This window comes from Juglans microcarpa x Juglans regia, chromosome 4D (assembly GCF_004785595.1).
Source record: "Juglans microcarpa x Juglans regia isolate MS1-56 chromosome 4D, Jm3101_v1.0, whole genome shotgun sequence".
In the NCBI taxonomy this organism is placed as follows: Eukaryota; Viridiplantae; Streptophyta; class Magnoliopsida; order Fagales; family Juglandaceae; genus Juglans; species Juglans microcarpa x Juglans regia.
The window spans coordinates 25,163,882-25,181,548 of NC_054600.1; the positions used below are offsets into that span (position 1 = coordinate 25,163,882).

The 17,667-nt window shown below is 34.9% G+C and overlaps 2 protein-coding genes, 1 long non-coding RNA gene and 1 pseudogene across 4 annotated transcripts; 1 reads left to right on the top strand and 3 right to left on the bottom strand.

Moving 5' to 3' along the window:
• Positions 1-330: 330 nt before the first annotated feature.
• On the bottom strand, positions 331-3,490 carry LOC121259871 (annotated as a pseudogene).
• A 5,415-nt stretch (positions 3,491-8,905) lies between these two features.
• On the top strand, positions 8,906-13,047 carry LOC121259516 (probable polygalacturonase). 2 transcript variants are annotated; one of them, XM_041161126.1, is made up of 7 exons: positions 8,906-9,059; positions 9,881-9,928; positions 10,344-10,661; positions 11,055-11,175; positions 11,253-11,427; positions 11,567-11,637; positions 12,072-13,047. In XM_041161126.1, exons 2-7 carry the CDS (start codon positions 9,911-9,913, stop codon positions 12,767-12,769), a joined length of 1,401 nt encoding a protein of 466 aa, XP_041017060.1. In that variant the 5' UTR covers positions 8,906-9,059; positions 9,881-9,910; the 3' UTR covers positions 12,770-13,047. The 2 variants fall into 2 exon arrangements, with proteins under 2 accessions (XP_041017060.1, XP_041017059.1); XM_041161125.1 differs by lacking the exon at positions 8,906-9,059 and adding an exon at positions 9,271-9,689.
• Positions 13,048-13,052: 5 nt separating this feature from the next.
• On the bottom strand, positions 13,053-13,300 carry LOC121259517. Its single transcript, XR_005939597.1, has 2 exons — positions 13,179-13,300; positions 13,053-13,094 (listed from the first exon to the last, which is right to left on the bottom strand). It is a non-coding gene; the product is annotated as an uncharacterized LOC121259517 (long non-coding RNA).
• Positions 13,301-14,245: 945 nt separating this feature from the next.
• Positions 14,246-17,294, bottom strand: LOC121259515 (protein S-acyltransferase 18). The gene is made up of 9 exons (XM_041161124.1): positions 17,134-17,294; positions 16,878-16,991; positions 16,444-16,776; positions 16,243-16,311; positions 16,060-16,131; positions 15,819-15,947; positions 15,638-15,718; positions 15,054-15,224; positions 14,246-14,961 (listed from the first exon to the last, which is right to left on the bottom strand). The coding sequence occupies exons 1-9, from the start codon at positions 17,176-17,178 to the stop codon at positions 14,455-14,457; spliced, it is 1,521 nt and encodes a 506-aa protein (XP_041017058.1). The 5' UTR covers positions 17,179-17,294; the 3' UTR covers positions 14,246-14,454.
• Between the last annotated feature and the right edge of the window lie 373 nt (positions 17,295-17,667).

The following is a 17,667-nucleotide window of genomic DNA, read 5'->3' on the forward strand; positions in this document are numbered from 1 at the left end:
ATTTTTGCTTATAAATCATGTTTTAAATTCGAGATGTTTTGATTATTATGAATATAATAGATATAAAAAATAATGATGATGTTGAGTTGAACGAGCCCTTCATTACTGTAGCATCTAAATGGACGATAGAAAGCGGGAACCCATTGGTAGGTCAAGATGCAAATTAAATCTCCAGTATTTTATGGTGCAAATTGAAAAGTGTAATTTGAGTATTATATACAGATTTAAGGCGCGCAAGCCTTTATAATATTTTTTGTATGAAAATTATATGATTTTTTTGTATGAATTTTTTTAAAAAGGGATTACATGCTGTTTGTATATCTTTGGACCATACAAATCATTTTTCAAATAATATATGGTTGAAGAGTGTAATTACTCCTAAAATATTTCATGAATTCCCCTTATTTACAAGGACTTGTATACTATAACAATTACGAGAACATAAATAAAACCATAAGATCAATTAAAAAAGCATTCCCAAAGATCTTGACATCCTGAGGCATGTAGACGGAGTGAACCGTTGCAAAAATTTGATATATCATTCTTCAGGGTCTTGAAAGAAGCTATCAAACTCACACGAGCAATAAGATGTGCGAGTTGGTCTCAAGTAACTGCTTCTGGACAGCTGCCTTCCACCCCTCCCTTTCTGCCATGGGTTCAAACCCCTTTCGTGACTGTTCATCGTACATGCCACTGACACGGTGCATCAGGCATTGCAATTGTGTTGATGCAATTGGTTCCATGATTTATTTCATCACCATGGAGAATTTTCTCAAAAAGCTGGTTAATGGCATTTCCTTTAGCCTGTATTTTGTGAGAGATTAGAAAAATATATAATTTTAACAAGATCAACGTACATAAACAAGAAAAATAAGATGGCTACCCTGTACTAGTAACATTTACCTTCACTCCAATCGCCATTACTGTTCTGAGTTTAAAAAGTTCACCCAACCTTAAAGAGCCTCCTTTCTTATCTTTGACATGGATCACCTTGATGATGCCAAGATTGGAAGATGCTTTGTCAGCCACCGAGGGTTGCAATCAGAAGCTAACAATACAACCTAAAAACTCAAAATGGGATTGGTTACCTATGTTGGACCAAGAAATCAACTATGCTGAACTACTGACAGAACTCAATGAACATAATCACTCCTTGAAAGATATAGCCACCATTAAGGTGAAAATGAAATATATTGTTCACTTCCCCATAATTAAAATTTTCTTCTCCCATTCTAGTCTAAAAAAAAATGTTCTCCTGTCATAACTGTCCATATTTGTAAGAATTGTTCAGCTTCCTCTTATTATGAAGTTCTTGTCTATGTTCCATTGGTCGATTGTAATAGATTTTAATGGCATGAATAATCGTGACTTTCTTGTATCTTTAGACAATCATGCATAGGTGTTGCTCTTCTATATGTCCCATGTACTTGGGCTATGCCTACTTTTCTCAGCAATAACATTCTTCTTTACCGATCAAAAAATGAAGTTCTTGTCTACACAGTGGAACAGAAATATGCATTCTCAAGTTTGCAATGCACATGAAGAGTGATTGCTTTCATGTGATTGCTACAGCAGCAGTTTTTTTTTTTTTTTTTTTTTTTTTTTTTTATATAAGAAAAGTAAAACTTTATTGGTAGTAAAAGGCAGAGCCGAAGTACACAGAAAGTATACACAGAATACACCTAATAATCATTAGAGCACTCTCATTGGATTTAACTAATGAGAATTTAGCTATTGAACCATAAAATGTATTACATTGGAATAGCTAGCTACAGTAACTTCTAAAGTAATTTCCAAATTTGAAAGACACTGTTTATTCATCAAATCTATATTATATCATTTGTTTCTCTCCCCCGAGGTCTCCATCAATGTCTTTCTAGTTTCTATTTTTAACCCATAATTTAATTAAAATATGATTACTAATTAATATATAATATTATGAATAGTAAAATATGATAAAATAAAATAATTTCATAATTAAAAAAATTAAAATATTTTTGAAATGATTAATTACTCATGAATAAATGGATAATCCAATGTAGAGATTTAATGTGAATAGCCAAAGCCAAATTCATCTTTTATTATTTCATTGTCATATAATAAAAAAATGGCTATTCCAATGTGGAGATTTATGTGAATGGAATAGCTAAAAGCTAAATTCATCTTATATTCATAAAAAATGTACTTTAACTTTAGCTAATCCAATGAGAGTGCTCTAAGCACTAGTGATAGATACAAGCAAATTATGAAAGCTATCCTCATTATGCTACAGCAGCAGGTTGAAGGAATTATCTCACGGAAGAAGAATAAAATAAATCAAAAGGACATGTTGAGGTGATAAACAACACAGAAATATTTAAATAAGGTCTTGATATGATATATTTGAGCATGAATTTAGGTATAGGTTTATGCCTATAAGTTTGGGTTCAACAATGTTTTATCCGCACGCAATTTCAACACGAGACCCTAACAAAAGGAGACTAACCTGAAGCTGATCCAAAGGTGCTTTATGATTGCTGCAAATTGAATGGGGCTGTTGAGGAGAGCTTCTCACTTGAGCAATTGGTGGCATGCGTTCAAGGACACGAGTGACATCATTGACCCCAATTGAGAACTGTTGCTAAAAAAAAAAATGAAAATACACATGTATCAAACATAGATTGACTTTGAGTCAATCATGATGTCACGGAACACAAAATCAAAACATGGGAAAGAAAACCTTGAACTATATTTTTTCAGGTAAGGAGTTCCCATCCCGGTGTCTTGCTGACTCTATCTCCCTGTAGAATAACATTAATGATAATAGTCATAATCATGAATGAGAATCTGAGTTCACTAAATGAGAAGTAACAAGTTGAATAGATCAGCCAAAATCATAACCGAGTAAATTTGATACAGCCAATCTGAACACAACCACTTTTGGGAGTCAGACCCAACCGGCAACTTTTAGAATAAAACACAATCATGAATACAAACAAAAGAAAATATTAAAAAACAGTTCAAATATGTATGTGGCGACATAAAGTTTGTAACGTACGCCAATGGAAGATAAATTGAAGCACGAGAACAGGGTATATGGTACGGGTACCATTAACAAGTGAAACAAAATTAAATTCCAAAGATAAAAAAAATAGAATTTATCGATACTGGGATTGAAGTTTAACCTCCGAACCGATTTGAGAAGAGAAGCAAGACGTTCCCCTTCATAGTAACTACAAATAAAATTTATTCACAAAAAAATGACATATTGTTCAGGATCCAAAGAGAAAAAAAACTGATTAGAAAAGCACCCACAAAAGTAAATCTCACGTACTCTTGCTCTTGAGGAGGAACAAAGCTTGCTTTCGAGATAGTCGCGTGTTTTTTAGAAGCATTCTTTCTACTTGGCATGGTCGCCTTATCTCTGCTTTGCCCGCTAAGTGCTTGAAGAGAAGCTCCCAGAAATTATAAACCGTATTATGGGTCCAAGTGCCCAAGGGTCCAGCTTGAAGCCCATTCAGGTTTCATATGGCAAATCTGGGCCTCTTGTGTCATAACCTCTGTTTGGTTAGTTGAAATAAAAAGCAATACAAGTTAAGATTAATGCTAGATACAGTTATGCGTTGAGTAAGTTTTGTGCACTTTTTTTTTTTTAAAAAAAAAAATAAGGCTTAATATTAAAAAATTAATTTTTTCATATGAGCTTATATTTATTTAATTTTTTCAAAATGAATGCACGACGCTTGTACATTTTATGATTATAAATATTATTTCTAATAAATTAATGAAACTTCTTATTTTTACACAGATGTGTTTTAAAAAAAAAAAAATGAGATGAAGATAAAAGAGTGGCATATAGAACGGGAAATCCAACAAAATAGATTTGATTATAAGCTTATTTTATATTCCTAAAAACTTGCGATTTATCTTAAAACCTTTTAATCCTAATGTGAACATCGTCGTCGAATCACATAAATTTTAGTGTTATATAAATAAGAGGTAATGAATAGTGATCGAAAAAGAGTACAACAGCACCAAATTAATGCATACTGCCATGGCAGCCAAAATTCCAAATAAATATAGCAGTATAGCTTTGTAATCATCCTTTTTCCGAAGTTATAATCAAGACTGAAGTCCATGGAAATGAAAAATGAGACACCTCCATATTAAATACTTGAACAAGAGGTGGTCCTCCTCAGGACTTTCTCGGATCCAACCAAAAGAATACATAAACTAGTATATATGTATATATATATATACACACACGTACATACATGTGGTTGGGTCATGGGGATGATTTGTCACCATATAAAAAGGCTGAAAACGAAATCAGGTGGTCACCACCTCTATTAACAATACACGTACGTGATGTTCATGCACATATTTAATCAAATTTGATTTATAATTAGCATTCAAACAAATTAGGAAGAGGTCAATAAGGACTTTTTATACCATTAAGCAACATCCTTCTTCACTAAAAGACAATGGGATTTGACAATTTGAAGCCAATTCTACCATTACTTTTCTTTCACCAAGGCATCACCCATGTGCCAAATTCGCCATCCATCCCTCTCGAAAAGTACACGCGCGTTGTGATTTTAAATTATCGAAAATTTTATATCTTATACCTCAAAATATTAAAATAATATTTGATACAGTTATAAATTACGTAAACGTCATACATTTTTTTCAAAAAAAGAGTAAAATTCACTTTTTGATTTTTTTTAAAAAAATACGTATCGTTTATGTACTCTATGATTGTAAATATTATTTACAATGAAATTATAAACATAGAAATGAAATAAAAATAAATGATTTAGCACAATCTTAACTGGTAGTTTAAGATGCAAAATCCTTTGTAATTTTCAGAATACAAACTATATATTTTTTTTTTCGAAAAATAAATCTCTTACATTTCATTTCATGTGTTGTGTTTTCATTGCTGTCTCCAAAGTGTTGATTCTCATAGTGATAAAAGATGGTAGTGGGTGCTTTTTTTTTCTTTGATCTTGCACTTGAAGAAACAGCACGCTATGCTACCAAATACCAAGTAAGTAACGACCCCATGCATGTGTCTCCCACTATAAATGCGCCCCCCACAGTCGGAGATGCATTTATGCAGCTTATTATAATTTCTTGGTGAAAGCTGGTTTCATGTTAATTTGGGTTTTCCAGCACATGCAGGAGATAGTGATGCTTTCCTTTGATCTATTATTGGCTGTTATTTATATGCTAGAGACAAGTGAGTTGGTGGTGTTTGGTGTTGTGCATTATTAAGGCCCATGCATGTTGTTGGCATGGTTTTGTGTTTCTTTCCAAGACATGGCTTGTTCTGTTTGTCAGGATGCATTGTAACTCACAATTAATAGGAAAAGAGCAAAGAGAATATATCCTATTTATGTAATTGCAAAGAGAATAATACCTCTTTAATTTACTTGTTTGGCCATTCCATCAATTTTGATAATCATTTCCAACCCATCAAGAAATTAGGTTAAAATAAAAAATAAAATGAGTTATATTTCCCTTTTGAGAAATTCTAGGGATAATTTCATATTTTTAAAGGGTAAATAGGAGAATGTCACAACATTTCATATGAGTGTTACAACCATGACCTTGATCATTGTTGTAATGTAAAAATCAAAGCAAGCTGGATCCAATATTATCTTGATAAATTAAAAAGGATTACAGACAACATCATATATAATTAGTGTATGTACTATCTTAATGTTCCAGTGTGGTAGCTGAAGGTGTTGGGGGTATTAGCTTGCAAGTAAATATTAATCATTTTATTTTCTTAATTAACTAAACCTTATTAATTACCAAAGCACAAACAAGCCCCAAATGTGGGAAATGAAAGGTTTTAAGTTCACTACATTACATTTTTTGGAGGACCATATATATATATATATATATATATATATATATAATATATATATGTATGTTAACTTTGTCTCTTCTTTTTACTAAAACAAAAGGGCATCTTAAGATTGATGATTGCAGCAAATCTGCCTACCACGCTACCACTAATGTCTCTTTCCCTTTGGCCATGTGACTTCCATGTTCATTGGTCCTACTACCAAAAAATACAAGGAATATCACTCTCAACACACAATTTCAACAGCATTAAAGGGGGAAAAAATAATATATTTACACCCCATATTTTTGTAGATGTTTTTACTAAAATAGAGTTGCTATTTTTTTTTAATGTATTTTCTATGAATCAAGACCTCTTTAATATGAAGTAATTTTTATAATATTTATTGAACATTTAATACTATTGTTCTCTCAAATTCAGGCAGGAATTTGAGAGAATTTTTTTTGAGTAGTGTTATAATTTTTTATTTTTAAACTCAAATTTTAAATTTTAAATTTTAAATTTTTTAATTTTCGATGTATCAATGGCCGACACATAAGACGACATATTGTTATTTATTATGTAAATAAATTTCTATAACATAAGCACATATAACATTTTCTATTTTCTATTTTCTATTTTTTTCATTTCTCATTCTCCCCCAAAAGAGACAAACACAATCATACAGACCCAAAATCTAGTGAAGAGATTTGGGAAACAAGCTAATGATGATAGAGGAAAGTAAACTGGTAAATAATCACTAAATAAATAGTGTGGGATTAGGCAAACCGCAGATGTTAATCTGTCCCAGAAAGCATGCTCTGTGATCATATGCATGCGGACCGAACATGATGTTGGACAGTCGTATGTTGTGCTTTACAGACTACACACCCAACAGTAATTGGGTTGAGTTTGATCAACGGCTGCATTTTCAGAGCATTGGATACCTGACTTTGGAAACCTTACCTCTGCTTTATTTATTTATTCTTTTATAAGACTGACCACAGATTAATAGGACGTCACTTCCTTTGTATCTCCCCTTCTCCGGCCTAAACCTTGGCCCATGTCCCCATCTTTTTGGACATATTTTCCTAATTTGCTTGAAATTTGCTCTTACCACTCCCACCTTCGCAATTAATGCTCCACGCCATTTTGTACAGGCTGCTTTTTGTAATTATATGCACCAATCACTGCTTTTCTTACAGGCTTGGGGGGTGTGCTCAGATTCTTTTATTTGGAAAAGGATAAATTTAGCATCTAATAAATCTATTTATTGTCGCACAAAACACTTTCTTTTTTTTTTTTTTTTTTTTTTTTTTTTTTTTTATGTAATGTTAATTTATGTTTCAAGGTTTTTTTTTTTTTTTTTTTAATAGATGTTTTGATGCTACGCTAAGCGGTTATTAAATAATAGAACTCTTTTTTCTTTAATTTTTTGGATTTCCATAATAGAGAAGTACTACTGTTATAATAAGATTCTATAAAAGTAAATTTATAAATTTACGAACTTTCAAATGATACATTAGGTCTATTGTATAGTAAAAATAAATTTATAATCTAACGTATCATTTTAAATTACATCAATTTATAAATTTATTTTTTATAGAATATTTTTATGAGGTACGTTTAGATCCTTAACTTCTCTTAACTTATAATTATAATTTTTTTAAATTTTAACATAAAATATAATAAATAATTCAACTTTTTTAAATCTTAAAATAATAATATTTTAATAATATTTTATTATTTTAATTCAATTTAATTCACCACAGTTTAATATCTAAACGTAACTTAAATTATTTATGTTCGTAATATTACCTTATCAAGAGAATGAGTTTTTTTTTTTTTTTTTTTTTTTTTAAGAAAATATCAAGAGAATGAGTTAAAGAACACTTAACATGAAGACAAAAAGATGATCCCATCAGTTTGACTGTGCGCATAAATTAGCAAGGATTTAAGAGACGCGCTTTTTCATGTGATTTGATTGTGTTGTTTGAAAGTGGCGTATCATACATACATTCACCAATGAATGAATAACACTAGATAGTTATGAAGTACTGTGGCATGTTATTTTCATTCTAATCAAAATATTATGTCATTAATAATTAATATTTACTTTGATTTCTACTCCTTCCCACTCACTAGTAAAAAATAAAGAGTTTCAGCTCTTATTTTTGTCGTCGGAGGAGGATTCCTCTTTCTCTCTCATTTTTCTCATTCCTCAATCCATCTATCTTATCTGTCAAGATAATTCTTTTTATTTAATTTAATTTTACTTTATTTAAGATCGAAAAATATAGATTTACAACTTTTCAGTAACTTCCGAGAGGCACGCATGATATAAGCAGACTTTCAAGCTGTAAATCGTTTAAAGGAAAGTGATAGTTTTGTAAAAATCACAGCGTAGTCCTCACGCTCTAGATCACCGGACTTGCCATCACCAGATCTTTTCAAATTTAACTTTTGTAACTGAAAAGAGACAAGCGTGTTTCCTTTATACTCTATCACATATTTCGAAATCTACCAGAATTGGTCTCAGCAGTAGTATTCTATCATTTTTTGTATCTATTTTACTGCTTTCTTTTTTAGTTTATTTATTGTTAATTAAAATAAAAAAGAGTTCATCATTTAAACTTTTGTCTGTAGAGGTTGAGTTATCTCCTTCTATGAAGGGTGGGATTGAGTCTCTGTTTAAACAGAGAGTGTTGCCTCTTGAAAGCTTGTCTGTAGAGAGTATCAACAGTAATGAAAACCAGACAAATCACACAATAATAGTGTACTGGTAGAGCTCCAAATACATTATTTTGATTTATGATATCATGTTTGATATGAGGACATCTCATAATGTATCCGATCATGGATATAAGTTTTTTTTATAAATAAATGATGATAGTTTTTCTTAAAAAAATAATATTTATTTCAATAATATAATATTTTGTAATATAAATTATGAGAATATCTAAGAATTTTATAATGAGAAAAAGGTGACGCCTTTCATCCGAGTCCAGCATCCAAAGACTCGCCTCTTCGGTCAGCCTTTAAAAAAATAAAAAAAAAAAGGAAATGAAAACAAGAAAGGCGTTTAGGTCCAAAATCCGAATGTGCAGAACAAGGAAATGGAAATGGTGTTGCCAAATGCGAAGGGAGCTGTTGTTTAATTGCCGTTCGACTTTTTCATTATTTCCCAAAATCAAAACAAAAACAAGTACAGCAGTGTTTTCTACAGGTAAGTTTTTGTTTGTCCGGGTTCGAGTTCCACAACTACAGCAATTCTCTTTGTTTACGTTACAAACAGAAGTAAAAACTAAAACAGAGGCAGAAACAGAGAAAGGAAATACTTTTCTAAACCACTTTTGTGTGGGAGAGAGAGAGAGAGAGAGGTGGGGAGCAAATGATGGGTGAAGTAGTGAAATTGTTAAATTGTCAGTTTTATTTGAAGTTGACGGATTTTTCGAACTTCAAGCTGGTACGGAAGATTAGTCACATGAGATATGAGATGAGAAAGGGAAAGACCCAATTTCCCCTTGAAAACCTTGATCTGTGTATTGTTCTCTCTCTCTTGCACACAGTCTATGTATAGGAAAAAGTCGCTGTGATTCACTGAGTGCTCCCGAACTAGTACACCCGCCCCGTTCCTTTCCTCTTATTAGCAGTTGATAGCCGTTTCTTCGAGTTCTGCCTTCTCCATCCTCATTAGGTTTCTGGGTATCCTCCATCATTTATCACACAGTGAGAGAGAGAGAGAGAGAGAGAGAGAGAGAGAGAGGGAGTTAGTGAAGGAGGTTGAAGAAACAACGTGGGGGACCTACTGCTTAAGTTTTGGCGGGCAGCAACGGACACTATCAATGATTTTTATGTGGGTAGTGGTGTTGGCTATCTCTTTGTCCCATCTAATCACTCTTGCATCTTGATCAACAAAAACCAACGCAGCCCCCACCCCTCCTCCTTCACAAGCTTTCTCCTTTGTTTGCTTTTTATTCAGAAAGGAGAATTTGAAGAGTGGCTGAGTGGTTGTGGCAGTAAAAACTTTTTTCTTTTTGTGCTCAGGCTGAAGGGGAAACGGCAGATCTCAGTCATATGAGGAGATCTTTAGCTGTGAGTACTTTGATCTTTGCTTACTCTGTTTCTTGGTTTCAATTCCTTGTTCTAATGCTGATTTTCTATTTTCACTGCTGATACTGATTATTTGCCGCTCTATGTTCAACACTAAGGGGTGGGATGTAAAGATTATTATTTTCTGGGGGGTGTGGGGGTGATCAGGAAATGGCCTCTTGATTCTTGTTTCAGCCACAAATTATTTGCAAATTTTAATTTAAAGAGAGAGAAAATGATGGGATCTCACTGAGTAAAGCCTCTTTTAACTGTTTATCTCTACATGACAGTGTAGTTCTTCTCCTTTGCTCTTTCTTTCACTGTCTTCGTCCTCTTATCTTCTCTTTAATTATAGCAAGTCACGGAACGAAGGAAGCTGCTTAAATATGAGTAATTAATGTGAACTTTTGTCGTTCAGCTGGTGGGTTTGCTTCTGGTGGTTGCCTTGCTCAGTGATGCTCCATGGGCTGCCAGGGGCAGCTCACATTGCAAGCATACGTACTCTGAGGATATTCGACCTCACAGTGTCACGATTACTGAATTTGGCGCGGTTGGAGATGGGATCACTCTCAACACAAAAGCGTTTCAGAATGCCATATTCTACCTCAATTCATTTTCTGACAAAGGTGGGGCCAAACTTTTTGTCCCAGCAGGCCGTTGGTTGACAGGAAGCTTCGATCTCATCAGTCATCTTACTCTGTGGTTAGATAAGGACGCAGTAATTCTTGGATCAACAGTAAGCCTTCTTCACCTTCACCCCCTTAGCAGAAAAACATTTATGCTATTAAAGGAAGAAAAAAATTGCAAGCGATTTACTTCTGCTTAAATTTTCTGTTTTTAGTTAATTTGAGTTGGGAAATTTCCAATTTGGGACTGAAAGAGGCTGTTTTTGATACGGCTAGATAGCTTTCATTTGATTGAATTTTAAGAAAAACTATTGGGATGCACGTGCTACTTTGGTAATGCAATTGCTTATCTGTGATCATCAACCATTTGCTGCTAGCTCATGTAGGGAATATTTTTCGACCTCCATCCAGTAGGGAAGTGCTAGCTATCTCTTTTCGCCTTGAAACAACAGGTATGGCATCAAAGCACGTAAGCCTAAATAGGTTATGCCGCATTGTTTCAGAACTCCGCTGATTGGCCAGTCATTGATCCTCTACCATCATATGGCCGAGGTAGGGAGTTGCCAGGTGGAAGGCATCAAAGCCTCATTTATGGACGCAATTTGACGGATGTAATTATAACAGGTTAGTGATATTAATGAAGAATCACCTTGAATATGGATTTTGTTTGTTTTGTTTATTCCATTAATTTCTTCATGCAGGTGATAATGGAACTATCGACGGTCAAGGTGACATCTGGTGGGAGTGGTTTGGGACTGGAAACCTGAACCATACACGACCCCATTTGGTTGAGTTGATGAACTCAACCGGGGTTGTCATCTCAAACCTAACCTTCTTGAATTCACCATTTTGGACCATTCACCCTGTATATTGCAGGTTTGTCTATTCAGAAGGATTCAATTGCATGTTGTCTCCTTGTTTATTTGATTCTAGTTTTTTTATTGCTTAAAACTGTGCAATAGTGAAGCTTTTATGAAATAGGGGGAGAGTTGAGACTGTTTTTCTGGATGAACAGCCAAGTTACTGTCCAGAATGTCACAATCCTTGCTCCTCTTGATTCTCCAAATACAGATGGGATAGATCCAGGTGAATTTTACCATCTAAGCCAAAATCTCTTCCATTCATTTTATGGTAAATGACTGGAATTCACTTTTGAATTGCTAATTATGAACATGTAATCTTATCTTGTGATTTACCTTCTCTAAATAAGCTTTTAGCAGTCTTGAGTTTAACTTTTGTACATATACCGAAAATTAGTGGGAATATGTCAGTTTACCCATGGTGGACTGTGCCTAGGTGATACACTGATACTCAATAAATAATTGGGTGTCGATAGTTTCTTTCCTGTCACTTTTGTGGACTCTTCGTTTTATTGTTTTCCAAATGCCAAATGTATATTAACTTGAATATAATACTTCAATTGCTGAAACTTGACATCAACTTCCAAGTCTCTCATCAAGCTCAGTAACTTGTTGTGAACAATGGATGGTGTTCTGATTCATACTTCTTATTGCGTTCAGACTCCTCTGATAATGTTTGCATTGAAGACTGTTACATTAGCACTGGAGATGATCTGATTGCCATCAAAAGTGGGTGGGATGAGTATGGCATTGCATATGCTCGTCCATGTACAAACATCATCATCCGCAGGCTAATTGGAGAGACTCGAAGAAGCGCAGGGATTGCAATTGGCAGTGAGATGTCTGGAGGCGTGTCAGAGGTTCATGCCGAAAACCTTAGATTTTTCAAATCAAGCACAGGTATCTTAATAAAGACATCTCCTGGAAGGGGTAGTTATGTAAGAGATATCTACGTATCAAATGTGACTTTGGCTGATGTGGATATAGCTATAAGGTTTATCGGTTACTATGGAGAGCACCCAGATGAGTTTTATGACCCAAATGAGCTCCCTACAATAGAGAGAATAACTCTCAAAGATATCACAGGAGAGAATATTAAACTTGCAGGTCTCCTTGAGGGCATAGAAGGGGACAATTTTCTCAACATTTGCCTTGCCAACATTACTCTTAATGTAACTTCAGAATCTCCGTGGAACTGCTCTTATATTCAAGGGTATTCTGACTTAGTTTCCCCAGAAACTTGTGAGCCTCTCAAGGAAATAATCTCTCCTGAGCGTTACTCAGATTGTTACCATCTATCAGATCACTTGCGGAGTTCAAGCAATCAGAAGAAAGGTGCTTGGTCACTGTCTTGGTAAAGTAAGTGAAGTATACCATTTTCTTGTAAAACCACATTCTGCAAATGTCCAGTATAAGTTGAAAATTTGATTCCTGCCAAACGCAAGTGCCCGCTACTGCCTTTGTGATGAAATAGTTGCCTGTGATAAGAAGCTGAGTGAGTTGCTGATCTGTGGCTGTTGGCAGTTGAGATGGGTACTGAGATATGATTGTTTCTTGTAACGTTGTGTGCAGTAACAAATAAGTGAGTGATTTATCAGATAATTGGAAATAGAATGAGTTTGTCTTCCAAAGTTTTTTATTTTTATTTTGCGTTTGTAGTTATACATATGGTCTTCAGATAACCTCTCAAACTTATTACAGAGATTACTTCCGCTAGGAACATGTAGAAACAAATTATGTTAGTTATACATATGGTCTTCAGATAACCTCTCGAACTTATTACAGAGATTACTTCCGCCAGGAACATGTAGAAACAAATTATGTTGCCAATTGTAACTGTGAATTGTCCGTATAAGGCACTGAACTAATGGGAAAATTGCAGCACATGGGAATTTGGCTGTAGGGCTGAGCATCGACAATGTCGGAATCAGAGTGTTTTACCTCCAACTCCGACGCCGACTTTGTCGGAGGTCGAGCTTCGACCTCCGACTCCGATTCGCATAGCCTCTAATCTGACTCTGACTCCAACTTGTCAGAGCGGAGTCGGATTTAGGCTTTTTATTGGGTTTTTTTTTTTCTCAGCCCATTTGAAATTTTAATTTGACAATCTTGGACTCTCACTAATCTGATTTGGGCTTCCAGTTTTCAGTTTTTTTAAAAAATATATTTTTTCAATTTCAATTTTATTAAAACATATAACCAAAATTAAAAAAAAAAAATCATTGTACAAATTAATGTTATTATACATTAGTATTATATGCTATTATATGTTAATGTTTATACATTAGTATTACATGTTATTATACATTACTAGTATGTGTTATTATACATTAGTGTTACATGGCGGTAATAGTTGTATAGTGTTTACATATACTAAACTATTTATCAATTTATATTATAGTATAAGCATATTATTTTATAATAATTTGCTTATACTAGTATATTATTAAATTTAACTAACTATATACGAGATAGTTATATAAAATATATATGATTAGTATATAAAAAATATATATTTTTATAAAATATGCACAATATCATAGTCGAAACAGAGTAAGAGTCGGTACATCGCCACCTTCAACTCCCACTTTGACTTTTCCGATTTATACTCAGCCCTATTTGGCTGGTCTCTACAGGTTATATCGTAAAAGTGCCATCCTTGATTAAGAAAAGAGAAAAGAAGGCCTGCCTTTTCCAGTCCTGAAGGCCAAGCAGATCCAAATCCTTCGGTTTTTACCATGGTGGGGGGTTCTTGTAAGAGTCAATACCATAAACACAAGCCCTAAAAAAATAAGAGAGAGAGAGAGAGAGAGAGAGAGAGAGGGACATTGGCATAAGGAACGGATCTTTGATTGGAATAGGCATAGTTTGAAGAGGGCAGATTTCTCAAACTGAAAGAATCCAGATAAAATGTGTATGGGTATGAAATCTGACAAAATGTATTACTCTGAATTTTCCTAGTAAGGTGTCCATCAAGAATACACACAACAAACAAACAACTCTTCCTCAAAGGCTGAGAACCCAAGTTTTTCAACCACAATGCCTATCTTGGGGATGCCTCACTCCCATCCTTCTTAATTACAGAGCATAAAACCTGCCTTGAAATGTAGTTTTCAAGCTCCCTGGACACCTCCGTTAACTTCAAGTCAAAACTGCTTCTGTACTTATGCTTTGGCGATGCCACAACGCCAGAGAACATGGTTGGAGATCCAGAAAACCGCCTTCTAGGGCTTGAAAAGCTTCCGGGTGAGCCTGGATGCCTTCCTTTCAAAATGAGAGGTGTTAAGCCTGTTCCAGCATTGGACACAATCCTATCCGTGTTCATCAGCGGTCCGGATTTAGTCTCAAGAGGCAGTGGCTTTAACGGATCATGTTCTGCCAATGGCTTCTTCTTCAGCCTTTGTCTGGCCTTCTCGGCTGCCATCAGAGCTTTTTCCCTGCTCAACTTTATCAGTTTCCATGGATCAATGCTTACATGGAAGCCTTGTTTCTTGGACGTTGTGGGTGGCTCAGGATGTCTATCAATCCTTATGGACAACCTTGGCGGGTTCTGGAAATAAACAAGTATCAAGTGCATAGTAAGGTGGATGTGCTTATTCTTCAGAAGATGCAAAACGAAGGTAAGCGCACTCTGAGCCTTACCTGATTTCCCTTGTATCCTCGACATATAAACCGTGACACAAATGATGGCTTTTCAGGGGAATCAAAATCAGTGCTTTCATCAGACGAGAAATCAGAATCATTAAAAGTATCCAGTTCCATCGATTGGTTTTCCTCCTTCATCGCCAAGATGTAGTCATAGGTTCTCATTCCCTGCAGAAGTACACACTAGTGAGAATATCGAAGAGAGACATAGAAGTAGAGGGGGTAGGTGATTGTTGGATGCATCAAGAGTAGAATTTCATAGAAGTGATTGATTCCATTTTTCTTTTTCTTTTTCTCTTATCGTTCCTAACAGCCCATACCTAAAATGAACTGCTATATGAAACGAAAGAGGTATTTTTTGTTAAAAACTAAGACTATAGGCTATAGAAATGGGTCAATAGCTGAAGTTTTGTTAGTAAGAGCCTTTATTTGTGCAGAATAATACAAGATAAGTAAGTTCAATGCGCAAGGAAGGGAAAGAATTAATAGTTATGTGCCATAATCTTCCACCTTTTCTATACCATACCTCACAATCACAAATTGTTTACAGATGATATTTGCAAGGCAACCATGAAAATTACCTTCCGAATGAGAACCAGGTGAAAGAAGAAAAGTTGTCCTAGGGCAGCTGAACCATAAGCTGTCATGAGAAACAGAAGTACCTGTGAAATTTCAGGTTTCAATAAATATTAATCAATATGTAGTGAATTTGCACCCAAAAGATTGCAATGAAAATTTGATCAAGGGCTTTGTTAATTTTACCGATATTGTGGCAAGAATCCCTCTTGGGAACCGAGTGTAAAGCTTCTTCACCAGCTCCCTCTCAATTCCTTCCTTATCTGCAAAGCACCTAACGAATATTGCAATGGCAGTTCCTCCTTCAATGATTAGCTGTAGTAGCGTTTAATGAGGTTGGCATGGGAACAACCACATAGCATAGAGTTATGAGCTCGTCTAAGGTAGTCTAAATTCTCAAGGAACTGAAAGGGGCAAAGTAACTTACCATTGACAAGACGGAAATCATTAGAAGAATGAATGTCGTGTAATTCCTTTTCCCAACACAGTTGTTTAACCACTGAAAATTTGAGAAGAAAAAAAAAAAATAGCAATCAACTGTCTTGCATCAATATGATAGATTGAGTTCTAAATCTCAACAAAAACCAGGATACATTTCCACACGGTTTACCCTGCAATGGTGATCAAACCCTTCAACACAGCGGTTACAGGTTCTACAGTGCTTGCTGTGCCTTTTCACCTGCAAAACGAGAGTGTCCAATAATGGTATGGATCTTATTTACCGATGAATCTACTTTCTCACCACCCCATTTGTGTCCAACAAGGCAAAAATCCTGCATTTGACTGGCATGGCTATTAAGTCAGGGCTTACCTCAAAATCACATAGCGAGCAAAATGAGATGTCATCCTCTTTTAGATGGGGTGGTATAGCATCATCCTTCGTGACAAGTGGAAATGGAAGCAGCAAAGGCTCTATTTGAGCACTCGTCTTCCATGGATCTAGATACTTCCTCCTGATAAAAGTCCTAAGAATCTTCCTTTCTACCCTCCTTAAAAACCTCACAACTATCTGACCCATTACAAACCCATAGTTCAGCTTCACCAACCCACTCTTGGATTTGGCTCTTTTATTTTTCCTAAGGCTCGTTTTGTCAGTCGGGTCGATGGCGGTACACCTTACAAATAGAAACATAACAGAAAGTGCCTGAAATTTTAGTTAAGGAACAACAAATAAAAATTGTCAGTTAAATGAGAAGGAAAAAAATCCCAAAAATTCGATATGATTGCTGACTTTTTAAGTCTTACCATAAAGGAAAATATTATGGTGACCGTAATTTCGGCTACTCTGTTTCCAAGGAAGAGACCCAGGAAAGTATAGAAGAACACAACCAGAAAAACGTAAACTACCATTCCCACTACCTGCAATTATTAGCTTAAGGATAACAACACATCAATACTAGAGCTAGGAAAATATATATACACTCATACACAGACATATACATAAGCAGAGAGACGGAGAAGTTGAAGGCGGTAGAAAGTAATGAAAGAAAGAAAACTTCACCTGCAGAGGGTGGAGAGGGCGTTGCCAGCCATGGCGTCTCATCATCAAAGGACGTTGGGGGTCTAATTTTTGTTTGGGAGCACTTTCGTGTGCTTTCTCGCTTCGGTACTTTCAGTCTAGCTACTGCTATTTTTGTTCTCTTTCTTTTTGAAGTTTTCACACACCTCCACGCGCCCAACGGTCGACTAGTTTGTTTTGAAATTTGAAAGATGTTGATGCAAGATGCGGATGATCCAACGTCTACGATCGATGTCTGTGGGACCCGCGATGCATTCCACCTAGCCGACGTCCCCACGATATATATACCTTGGTGTATCAGAAACATCTGGACCGTACAATCTCTTGGATAGTTGGATCGTTGTCTACAAAATGAGTTGAGATGAGATTAATTGCGATGAAATTAGTTGAAAGTTGAAAAAAATATTGTTAGCATATTATTGATAAGATTTGAAAATGTTAAATTGTTTATTATATTTTATGTGAAAATTTAAAAAATTATAATAATAAAATGAGATAAGATGAGTTGAGTTAAGA